A 12,820-nucleotide genomic window follows, 5' to 3' on the forward strand; every position below is an offset into this window, starting at 1 on the left:
ACAACAATCCAACTTGGTAGTTTTATTTTGACAATCACCATAATTACAATCCAACTTGCTGATTTTATTTTGGCAGTCACTGTATTAACAATCGCACTTGGTATTTTTATTTTGACAATCGACATAATTACAACCCAACTTGGTAGTTTTATTTTGACAGTCACCGTAATAACAATCCAACTTGCTGATTTTATTTTGACAGTCACCATAATTACAATCGCACTTGGTATTTTTATTTTGACAATCACCATAATTAATCCAACTTGCTGATTTTATTTTGACAGTCACCATAATCACAATCCAACTTGCTGATTTTATTTTGACAGTCACCATAATGACAATCCAACTTGCTGATTTTATTTTGACAGTCACCATAATCACAATCCAACTTGCTGATTTTATTTTGACAGTCACCATAATCACAATCCAACTTGCTGATTTTATTTTGACAGTCACCGTAATCACAATCCAACTAGAACGTCCGTGTTTTGCCATTGACCCTGTCTGTTTTCTGTCAGCAGACGTAGTTTTCATAACATCTTGAACGGAAACCGCGAAAATTGCGCGTTTCCGTTCATTTTTTTTTTTCAACAGATTTATGTTCGGAACTAATTTTAATCTTTCATCGTCCATTCTGAGTCTCCATTGAACTCTGAGTTCAGTGGTCTTGTGTTGGTTCCTCGCGCCCTAGAGCTCGTTGGGCGTGCTCTTCGTGGACACGTTGGTTCTGCTGTGCTGACTGACGGAGACGTACCTCTTCAGTCCGGGGTAGCGCTGAACCACCAGCTGCCGGAAGTAGTTCTGGAACTTCTTCCCGACGAAGGTGTAGAAGACGGGGCTGATGCAGAAGTAGACGTAGGCGAGGTTCCGCGTGATCTGCAGGGCGTAGCCCAGCCGCTGGCCCTCCTCGCAGGTCACCGCCTCGTCGTGCATCAGCATGATCACGTTGAACGGCGTCCAGCAGGCGAAGAACAGCACCACGATCACGAAGATCAGCCGCAGCGTCTTGAACTTGGCGGCGAGCTGCGACGACGCCACGGTGACGGCGATGCGGGCGTAGCAGTAGACGATGACGGCCAGCGGGAAGATCAGGAAGAGGAAGAGCTGCAGGTAGAACCCGGACGTGCGCAGCTTCACCACGTCGATGTCGGGAACCTCGCCCGGGTACTCGTCGCAGTAGGTCCTCTCGTCCACGTGGTGGTAGTAGGTGGTCTGCAGGAGCATGGGCCTGACGCTAGCCAGCCCGCTCACCAGCCACACCACGCCGCACGAGATCACGGCGTAGCCGCGGCTCCTCACCCGCGGGGCGCCCAGGGAGTACACCACGGCGAGGTGGCGGTCGAAGGTGAGCAGGGTCAGGAAGAGCACGGAGCTGTAGAAGCCCAGGTAGTACACGCTGCCCACCAGCTTGCACATGACCTTACCGAAGATCCAGTCGGAGAGCTGCATGTAGACGCCCAGGAAGGGGAGGCTGCTCATGAAGATCAGGGAGGACAGGACCAGGTTCAGCAGCAGGATGTTGGTCACCGTGGTGAGCCTCTCGAACCTGGAGGGGTAGGGTAGGGTAGGGAGGGGGGGTAGGGGGAGGGGTTTAAGACAAGAGGGACAATCAGACAGCCTGAATCACTCTGGTCGCTGACGATACGACTGAACCCAAGGCTTCGTCTGAACTCTATTTAAAACGCGTTGACAGAAACGACTTTTCATTTTCCACATGAAAACTGCATTTTAAGAGCGACGTCGCCCTCCCGCGCCGCTTCGACATGCGAAAGTTGAAATGAATTCTGGTCTTTTTGAACCTCCTCTCATGTGCTGCTTCACCATGTTGGCCTCAAGTCACAAACATGGACCCAGGAAGCCTAGATCAAGTGTTTTTCAACCACTGGTGTTTCCTCCAGATCGTCAGGTGAGCCGTGGGAAATGATCACATTTCACATTTCTTTCTAAAAAAACCTTTGCTCTCACAGTGTGTTGCAGATTAATCATGTATAAATACTCTTCACCACTAGAGGGCAGCACAGAACTTTGCCGGTGAAATGTAAAGTGACAGCCGTCAGTGTGGTTCATCTCCACCTCCTGCTACCATCTTGTATCAAAGTACTGTGTCAGTGACAGTGATGGAGAAGTTTTTGAAAACCAGGATCTCAGCTCTTCATCCATCAGGTCCAGGTTTCACACTGAGGGAGGCACTATTAAAAAAAGTCCTTGCTTTCTGGATTTACTGGATTCCTGTTGATAAAACTTTGATGAGAAAGACTTTATATTGTTAATAGAGGCTACAGAGTTTAACATGTTCAGGTGAAGGTGTGACTCCAGATTTTTCCAAACAAAAAAGTGTGTCTTGGCTCAAAAAGGTTGAAAGACTAAAGGCTTGAGGGGTTGTCCACACTGGAACGCCGGCTCCATAGATATATAACACTAGATGCCTCACGGCGCCGCCTGTGACGTACCTACAGCGTCGCCATCTTGGATCGGTCTCCCGCTCGTTCTAAACATCGATCCCAGGCTAGAAAATCCACAAAAACATTTGTAGCTCGCTTGCTAGTCCGCGTATCAACACAAGTAATACTTCATTTTAAAGCTCTATCCCGTGGAAACCTCATGGAAAAATTATTGGGAGGAGGGAAAAGTCTTGGGGTTGAGGGGGGGAAAAAACAAAGAGAGGTCGGAGTCACGTGATGCACCTGAAGGCATCACCCAATGTATCTACGAAATGAAGCTCATTCACCTGTAAGAATCCATAAATTAGCTGCCGGGATCAAAGCTTGTGAAAAAAGGAACCGTTATAGTCCGGGAGTTACGGTAACGGTTGTGCACATGCTCAATCGAGCCAATCAGAGCGACGTCTCCTCCGTAGTGGCTCCCAGTGCGAATTCTCCCGGGACTTGCTAGTTCTTATTGTGAGCGTTTTGAGTTGTATCCTGCTGGTGTAAACACCTTTAAGTAAATCAACAGCACTTTCCCACCACTGGAGTTTTACAGTCTCACGCCCGTGGATGTGCTCAGCTGCCACGAATCTCAGCCCGTGTTTTATTTTGAAATGAAGGCGAAGGGTTAAATGGCCTCAGCGTGGATGCATTTCCTCCGCCGTCTCGCCAAACGGCGGGAGCAGCTGGAGGGAGGCGAGAGCCCAGAACAATCTCAACAGCGATGATTACCGAAGTCCCGCGACTCCAGTCGTACTAATCGTGCAATTCAAAGTGTTGATTACCTGAGCACACTGCGTTCTTGTGCGTTCTAATTGCTTGTTGCCGTCGACACAAAGTGTGAAGCAGGAAGCGAGATGCCGATCTGGAAGGATGTTTCCTCATCTCTTCACGTGTCAGTTTGAGTTTTCTGTCTAAAAGCAGCTATAAGAAGGTGTTCACCGGTTTTCATGTGAAACGAAAGAAGTAAGATGTTTCCACCTGAAATCATCTCTGTGGCTTTCTGCTTCAGCTGCGTGCTGACTCAGCGTCTCTCCACCTTCCGTTATAAGACCGTATTCTGAACACGGCCGTCTCTGTTGGGACGCGGCCGACTTTGTGTCTGACGTCGTCGTTTGAACGCCGGGAGAGCATATCCACATATTCCCGTCCCGCTCGGGTCGAAGCGGTGACAGTGACAGAGTGGCGGGAAGTGTTGGGGGATGGGGGGGGGAGTGTAGGGGGGGGTGGGGGGGGTTGAAAGCAGCTCTCTGTGGGACGGAGACACTTCTACTGCACTGCCACTTCGTCCCGACGCCTCCAGCGGAACTGAAGTCTGTCGGAGGAACGCTGCTCTCCCGGATTCTGCATCGTACCGTCACGAGTCGGAACTCTCGGGGGAGGGGGAGGGGGGTACTTCTTCCTCAGACTTGGAAGGAATGAAAACTACGCGTGTTCCTTACTTTCGCGAGTACAAATGCTAATCTTTCACTACGTGCAATACAAAGTACGGCTACTGAATGAATACCATAAAGCCGAATTCATATACTAACGATACATCAAGGTTGTGTGTTCACAACATCCTGGGAAGTTTCAACCCTAAAGAAACTATAATAAAGTTAAAAACGACAAAATGAACATGTGGACGTTAAGCGTTGAAGGCCCCATGGTACGACTGTGTCTAGAGTAGCATAGCAGAGCGTAGCGCCTCGGTCCGCTCTGCGCTATGCTACTGTAGACTATACAGCAAGGGACCGAGCTGCTGGGGAGGAAACGGTCAGTCACTTTAATCTGGGTTAGCATGTAGCATCACTGGTGTGTGAGCCTGAGACTCTTTAGCATGTAGCATTGCTGGTGTGTGAGCCTGAGACTCTTTAGCATGTAGCATTGCTGGTGTGTGAGCCTAAGACTCTTTAGCATGTAGCATCGGGCATTGCTAGTGTGTGAGCCTGAGACTCTTTAGCATGTAGCATCGCTGGTGTGTGAGCCTGAGACTCTTTAGCATGTAGCATCGCTGGTGTGTGAGCCTAAGACTTTTTAGCATGTAGCATTGCTGGTGTGTGAGCCTGAGACTCTTTAGCATGTAGCATCGGGCATTGCTAGTGTGTGAGCCTGAGACTCTTTAGCATGTAGCATCGCTGGTGTGTGAGCCTGAGACTCTTTAGCATGTAGCATCGCTGGTGTGTGAGCCTAAGACTTTTTAGCATGTAGCATCTCTGGTGTGTGAGCCTGAGACTCTTTAGCATGTAGCATCTCTGGTGTGTGCACCTGAGACTCTTTAGCATGTAACATGTAGCACGGCTTCATTTGAAGAAGCTTCTAAACTTGAAACAGAGTCCGAGTCACGGATTTGAGTTCAGCCCTGAATCAGCCCTGATTCACATCTGAGGGTCAAACCGAGTCTGATAATCAAACGTTGTTATCAGAGTTGATTACGACTGACGGGAAGAAAAGTCTGAATGTGACGAAATCAGAGGCTCCAGCTGTTTGACCACAACATGAGTGTCGCTCCCAGTCACCTCCGTCCTCCACGGCAACTTCAACTCCCTTTGAGCGGAAACTTCAAAGAGTTTTTTTCCTCATCGTTTATGAACTCACTCCAGTGTGTCCAAACAACTCCAATTGTTGCCGTTTTGCTTAATGCAGGAAGCGTCAAGGCGACTGTGACAGTTGGAGGAATTAGTACTTCCTGTTTCTCAGTAAGGAATACGTCTCATAAATATGTACTTCTGTGGTTTAAAAAAAAAACTAAAAAACCTTGCATAGTTAATTCTTCTTTCAGCTCTGGGTGGTAAAATATTAACATGATGACCAAAATGTTTCCCCAGTTTTGGTGTTTAAAAAACACACACAGAAAAATGTGCTTTTTGCAATTTCTTACTTTAAATGTACTTTTGAAACGCCAGTAAGAGAAAAACACCCTCACTTTATATTTTACAGCGATGATCCAACAAACCCATTATTCATCCAGTTAAAATCGTTAAAATGACACGATGTAGTAGATTATAGTATTCAGCAGAGTATGTGTGAAGAAATTTTAACAAATAAATGAGCAAAAAGGGAAAATAACTAATTTAAAAGGAACCAAAATGTAAAAAAAAAAATAAGGGAACGTTGCATTTTGGTAAAAGATTCCAGTTATGGATTAATCTAGAAAAGGAAGCAATGGATTCTAAATCACACATGAGATTTAAAAAAAAATGTGATTAAATTCAGATTATTATTGTTGTTAATATTAATATTATTATTAATAATAAAATACTAAGAAATGACCGTAGAGAATGAAATTTAATTTCTGAAATAGAACTCTGCTATAAGCAAGCATGGTTGTTTAAGCCTCTGGATTTATAGTCATTTTGTTTATTTGCGGTTTGCTTTTAATTTTTAATTGAAAAATTATTATTAATAACATTATTATTTAAGTAAATAATAATGTTATTTAATTTTAGTATATTATTGTCATAATTAAAAGAGAAATAATAATAAATAGTTTTATTTTATTATTAAAAGTAGGTAATAAGAATTATAATTGTAATACATTTTTATTTGTTGTTTTTAATAAATAAATTTAAATTGTAAAAAGATATAGAACAAATATTCCTCAATAAAATGGAGCATTAAAAAGTCCATAATAATAATAATATGAATGAAATAAACTATATATATGTTTTATTAATACAAAGCCTATGAGCTAGAAGCTGTAATCCTCATGGGGGATCCTCATCCTCCTCAGAGGCCCATTTGAATTATCGATGCAGTTCCAGTGGCTGATGATGAGGAGCACCAGGTGCATCAGATCCACTTACCGCTGGATGATGAGCACCAGGTGCATCAGATTCCCTAACCGCTGGATGATGAGTAGCACCAGGTGCATGAGATCCACTCACCGCTGGGTGATGAGCACCAGGTGCATCAGATCCACTCACCTCTGGATGATGAGTAGCACCAGGTGCATGAGATCCACTCACCGCTGGGTGATGAGCACCAGGTGCATCAGATCCACTCACCTCTGGATGATGAGTAGCACCAGGTGCATGAGATCCACTAAACGCTGGATGATGAGGAGCACCAGGTGCATCAGATCCACTCACCGCTGGATGATGAGGAGCACCAGGTGCGTCAGATCCACTCACCTCTGGACGATGAGGAGCACCAGGTGCATCAGATCCACTCACCTCTGGATGACGAGGAGCACCAGGTGCATCAGATCCACTCACCTCTGGATGATGAGGAGCACCAGGTGCATCAGATCCACTAACCTCTGGACGATGAGCACCAGGTGCATCAGATCCACTCACCGCTGGACGATGAGGAGCACCAGGTGCATCAGATCCACTAGCCTCTGGACGATGAGTAGCACCAGGTGCGTCAGATCCACTCACCTCTGGATGATGAGGAGCACCAGGCCGTTGCCGAAGAGGCTGAGGACGAACATGAAGTAGTAGATGATGGAGAGGCGAGCGCCCAGCTTGTTGTCCGGGTCTCTGTTGCAGGGCGACACCAGCCTGGACGCCTCCTCGCTGTAGCTGCTGTAGTCGTAGTCGAGCGTCGTGGACGACTCCATGACGGTGGAGGACGGTGTGGACTGTGGAGGAAGAGACGCTGGGACATTCTGCAGGCTGTCTGTGAGTGTGTGTGTGTGTGTGTGTGGGGGGGGGCGAGGCAACGGGAAGGGGCGAGGCCAAAGCCCGTCTGACTCAATGTGAGTCCAGGTCACTCCGACATCAGTCATCAAGGAGGAGGAGGAAGTGTGTGTGTGTGTGTGTGTGTGTGTGTGTGTGTGTGTGTGTGTGTGTGTGTGTGTGTGTGTGTGTGTGTGTGTGTGTGTGTGTGTGTGTGTGTAAAGTTATTTCTCTTTTATAAACTTTAAAAAAAACTCGGTTCACTTCAAACAGTTCACCATAAAATGACGTCACAGCCCATAAATGAACATAAAGTAATATTACCATGACCTGCATGAAGCATGTAAAGGGTTAATAACGGTTTTAAATGATTCTCAAGAGAAAGTTACTGCAAAATACTTCAGAGATGAAAAGTTTTTGCAAAGAGATACACGTTTATTTCAAGTGAAAAAAGTTCTGAAAGACTTTTTAGACCACTGGAAGACAGAATGAAGTAATAAGTTCATTATTGAGAGACTCAGACTTTATAATGTGACTGTTAATCTATAAACGCTTGAATGGAAAGTAAAATGTGACTTTAATGTCAAATTATTTCCGAAAAGAACTGAATTGATGCAAAGAATTATACAAAATATGTTGACGAGTTGAAAACTGAAGGGTTATATGTTGTTTTGGTTTTTTGTTTCCAGCATCTGTGGAGATTAAGTAGATTATTAGGCAGATGTTTGAAAGCACGAATGTTTAAAACACAAAGCAAAGTGAATCCTGATCGCCGCCAACAGCTGGACTGAACAAAACCAAACTGAACCTCTGACTCAGTGACGACACGGAACGTCGACTATATCGGGCCGAGGAACAGGAACCGTGGAAGTTGTGTGACTGAAGAGGGAAGAACAAAAACCTGCAGAAGATAAGAGATCGTTTGTGTTTCTGCCTTTTGGTGGAGCTCAGTCACTGATAGGATCTAGAATCTAGAAGCAGTTTGTTTGTTTTTTCAGTCTTTTCATGGTGACATCTTCTTTCTCCAAATGCCTCCGTCCACACGTCAGTATGAACTCGGTTTAACACGAGGCTTCAGGGCCTGTAGTTCACCTGCCAGGCCTGTGGGGGCGCTGTGACTCACCAGACACACCAGAAACACAGAAGGACATAGAAATTGATTTAGGAGATTCCTGCTCATAAGCCTGTTTATACTTCTAGTTCTATAGGTCTATGGCCCTGCTCCTCCTGCTGCTAGCGTCAGTAGCTTCTAGTTCTATAGGTCTATGGCTCTGCTCCTCCTGCTGCTAGCGTCAGTAGCTTCTATTTGTATAGGTCTATGGCCCTGCTCCTCCTGCTGCTAATGTCAGTAGCTTCTAGTTCTATAGGTCTATGGCCCTGCTCCTCCTGCTGCTAGCGTCAGTAGCTTCTAGTTCTATAGGTCTATGGCCCTGCTCCTCCTGCTGCTAGCGTCAGTAGCTTCTAGTTCTATAGGTCTATGGCCCTGCTCCTCCAACTGCTAGCGTCAGTAGCTTCTAGTTCTATAGGTCTATGGCTCTGCTCCTCCTGCTGCTAGCGTCAGTAGCTTCTAGTTCTATAGGTCTATGGCTCTGCTCCTCCTGCTGCTAGCGTCAGTAGCTTCTAGTTGTATAGGTCTATGGCTCTGCTCCTCCTGCTGCTAGCGTCAGTAGCTTCTAGTTCTATAGGTCTATGGCCCTGCTCCTCCTGCTGCTAATGTCAGAAGCTTCTAGTTCTATAGGTCTATGGCCCTGCTCCTCCTGCTGCTAGTGTCAGTAGCTTCTAGTTCTATAGGTCTATGGCCCTGCTCCTCCTGCTGCTAGTGTCATAGCTTCTAGTTCTATAGGTCTATGGCTCTGCTCCTCCTGCTGCTAGCGTCAGTAGCTTCTAGTTGTATAGGTCTATGGCCCTGCTCCTCCTGCTAGTGTCAGTAGCTTCTAGTTCTATAGGTCTATGGCCCTGCTCCTCCTGCTGCTAGTGTCAGTAGCTTCTAGTTCTATAGGTCTATGGCCCTGCTGCTCTTATTGCTGGCATCAGTAGCTTCTAGTTCTATAGGTCTATGGCCCCGCTCCTCCTGCTGCTAGCGTCAGTAGCTTCTAGTTCTATAGGTCTATGGCTCTGCTCCTCCAACTGCTAGTGTCAGTAGCTTCTAGTTCTATAGGTCTATGGCCCTGCTCCTCCTGCTGCTAGCGTCAGTAGCTTCTAGTTCTATAGGTCTATGGCTCTGCTCCTCCTGCTGCTAGCGTCAGTAGCTTCTAGTTGTATAGGTCTATGGCCCTGCTCCTCCTACTAGTGTCAGTAGCTTCTAGTTCTATAGGTCTATGGCCCTGCTCCTCCTGCTGCTAGTGTCAGTAGCTTCTAGTTCTATAGGTCTATGGCCCTGCTCCTCCTGCTGCTAGCATCAGTAGCTTCTAGTTCTATAGGTCTCTGGCCCTGCTAGCGTCAGTAGCTTCTAGGTCTATAGGTCTATGCCCCTTCTTCCTGCAGTTTGAATCATCCAGAGTTGAACAAAGACAACATATCGACAGTTTATTTGTTAAATCAGGGTAAATCAAACATTCAGAGAATTACAGACAATGTTCATCAGGATCAAAGGCAAAAGTTCTATTTTTACCAGCAAACTTGTTTTTAAGGTTTTTTTGTTTTCACTTCAGGAAATGACCGGAAAATTAGAATTTAAAACAAATATGTGTTTCAATTGTTGCCGTAAAAACCTGGACTTCTCACATACAGGATTTAAAAAAATCTTACAAATAATTAATCGATTTAAAATATATATAGAAATACAGAAAATGTTATTATGGATTGAAATTTAAAAAGTGGATCAACTAAATATGGACCAAATGGGATTGTTTGTTTGTTTTGTTCTATAATCACTGGAAGGTTTATATAGTTCTTCAGGATAATGTAGTTATTATCATTTTTTAATTCTCATTCTCACGTAAGGAGCAGCTAAATATTAGAACTATATCGTTCTGGTCTTTTTTTATACGATGCTTTCGGGTGCGTCGTCGTACAATTTTTGCTTTTATGAAAGAAACACAAATAAATAAATGAATAAAATGACAAAGGAGCGTTCAGTGAAGGAACCACAACACTTGATATCGAAATATTTCCTCCAGAAAATTAATTCATCCAGGTAACGATCAATAAGAACCAGACGCCTTCAGCACAAATTTTCACAATAAAAGTCCAGGGACAGTGTGAATGAAGCACCACAGGAAGGAAAACAGCTGGAAAAGAGCTGCTGGTGGGGAAAATAAAAATACCCTCGGAAGTTTTTGTCGAAGCTGCGACAGGATGACGAACGAGTCCAAAACATTGTTGGGGAAAAAAATACAAATGAAACTCGTCTATAATCCGCCGGCTGCGATCGTCGAGGCTCTTCCCGGCGTTCGGGGCGAATTAAGGCCGTTATCTGAGAATTTACCGTAATCCTCCGAGACGCACAGTGAAACATCGTCTGCATAGCGCCGGTAAACAAGTAAACAAAACGTGACGGCTGGAAAAACAGAATTGTGTCTCAGCCGCGGATTTTAAAATCGACCTCCGGACACAAAAGGTGATAGAAATGTGTTTTCAGCAGGAGGATTACCGGAGCGAGTGTCGTCGGTAGAAACCTTTTTTGACAGAGTTTAGATGATGATTATTCACAAATACAACTGGGATTTTTTTTTTTTATTATTTGTTTGATAAAATCAAGAGTTTCAAACACATTTTACTTTGATCTTGACTGAGCCAGGCTGGTTAAATAGGACCAAAATAACCTTTTTGATTTCAAGCTTTGCAAGTTTTTCCTTTGATATGACGCAGAGTAGGACTTTATCGATATAGCACCTCACTGTCATGAGTCACAAGGTGCTTTCCAGCACCGATGACAGGAAAAATGAAATATAACGCAGATAAGATCGTTAAAAAAATAGATAAGCGAACGATGAAAACATCAATAGTTTTTACATAATGAAACAAATTACTGCTGAAAACTGCTGCAATAAAACAGAAAATAAAATGAAAACGGTGAAAATGTCGCCCAGGAAACTTCTACAGATCAACAACGGTTGAGTTTCGACTAAATGATCTACAGTAACTCCTTTTGTGGATCTTCCAAGTTAAAAGTTCCTCCCGAGACGATACAAATACCACAACTGATCTTTAAAACCTTTAAAAAAATAACTTGTTTAAATTACTGATTAATTGCTTTTAAAAGTAACTGACATTACATGTCCCCCCCCCCCCCCCCCCCCCCCCCCCCCGCTGTCTCAACATAGAAATGACAAACCAGTTTTGCCCAAAAAGGGGCGGGGCTTCCTGCCTATATGCATCTTTTTACAGAAGAAAATTACAAAAGTAGCGAAACGTTTCTGCAACTTTTTGTTACAATGTTGATGTTTGATGTTTCGGATTCTTTTGTGGTACTTGAACGCACCGTGTGTGTGTGTGTGTGTGTGTGTGTGCGTGCGTGCGTGTGTGTGTGTGTGTGTTGGCCGAAAACAGACTTTTCAACTCCAAATATGTTTGTACGTTTTGACGAATACAAAATCTAAACCAGATGAGCAGATTTTTTTTTTTTTTACACACTTAAATCTGTGATTTCAGACAAATTATGAGACGATTTTTCACGTTGACAAATTCTTTAACGCAGCGACAGTCCGGCTCTGGACAGACGGACTGAGATACAGACAGACACTCTCCATACACACTGACAAACCGCTACAATAACCCCCCCTTACCACCCCCATAACCCCCCCCCCCCCCGACATCAGACGGCTTCATCACATATGACTTCTTCTATAAACACGTATCGGCAAACAGGAGATTTTCATTTGACCTTTAAACACGGAGTTAAAGAGGAGGTAGCTGTTTTTTCTGTTTTCTTTTCTTTAAATGTTATTGTGAAGCTTTGATCTATAGAATATAAATAAAAACAAAAGCATCAACATCTTGGTGTCGGCGCTCGTCCGACTCCGTCGGCGCCGATTCAACCTGCGAAAAGCAAAACGTTCCCGCAGTTTGATTCATTTCAAAGTTTGGTTGGACGTCGGGGGACGGACGTCCCGGCTGGACAGTTGTAGACGGAGACGTCAGACGTTGGGTCCTTTGCTGTAGTGTTCCCTGAGGCCGTAGGCCTGGTAGCACATGGACACGTCGCAGAGCCCCGGGACCCCCGGGACGCCTCGTTTCCCCGGGTCCCCCGCCGGGCCCGGCTTCCCGGGGGTCCCCTGGCTGCCCGGGTGGCCGATCCCGTCGAAACCGCGAGGACCTTGAATCCCTGCAGCCGCACGGAGAACAGTGATCAGTCGGGGGGGTTCTTTTATTTTTTCTCTTTTTTTTCTTTGTTTTTTTCTTTCCTTTTTTTCTACTTTTTTCCTTCTTTTTTTCTTGCGTTTTTTTCATTTTTCTTTTCTTTTCTCTAAATTTTTTTTCCTTGATTTTTTCTTTCTTTTTTTTTCTCCTTTTTTCCTTGATTTTTTTCCTTGTTTTTTTTTTCTTGCTTTTTCCTTTTTTTCCTCTTTTTTCTTTGTTTTCATTTTTTTCCTTGTTTTTTTTCTTTTTTCCTTTTTCTCTTTTTTCTTTGTTTTTTTGTTTTTCTTTGTTTTCTTTTTTTCTTAATTTTTTTTCTTGCTTTTTCCTTTTTTTCCCTCTTTTTTCTTTGTTTTCATTTTCTTCCCTTCATTTTTTTCCTTCCTTTTTTCTTTTTTTCCTTGTTTTTTTTCTTTTTTCCTTTTTTTCTCATTTTTGTTTGTTTTTTCGTTTTTATTTCTTTTCTTTTTTCCTTCATAGTTTTTTCCTTGGTTT

The 12,820-nt window shown here is 44.2% G+C and overlaps 2 protein-coding genes across 2 annotated transcripts in view; both read right to left on the reverse strand.

The window, feature by feature from the left end:
• Positions 1-687: 687 nt before the first annotated feature.
• LOC308143913 (C-C chemokine receptor type 1-like) lies at positions 688-6,969 on the reverse strand (the record flags this gene model as incomplete). Its single annotated transcript, XM_080514856.1, has 2 exons — positions 688-1,546; positions 6,788-6,969. The coding sequence occupies 2 exons, from the start codon at positions 6,967-6,969 to the stop codon at positions 688-690; spliced, it is 1,041 nt and encodes a 346-aa protein (XP_080370982.1).
• Positions 6,970-11,794: 4,825 nt separating this feature from the next.
• Positions 11,795-12,820, reverse strand: part of LOC308144332 (uncharacterized protein) — a 48,040-nt gene continuing 47,014 nt past the window's right edge. Inside the window, exon 31 of the mRNA XM_080515428.1 lies at positions 11,795-12,293. Coding sequence (XP_080371554.1) covers positions 12,106-12,293 — 188 coding nt within the window. The 3' untranslated portion in view covers positions 11,795-12,105. The remainder of the gene's footprint in view (positions 12,294-12,820) is intronic.

Source organism: Blennius ocellaris, assembly GCF_963422515.1.
Source record: "Blennius ocellaris genome assembly, chromosome: 19".
Taxonomy (NCBI): domain Eukaryota; kingdom Metazoa; phylum Chordata; class Actinopteri; order Blenniiformes; family Blenniidae; genus Blennius; species Blennius ocellaris.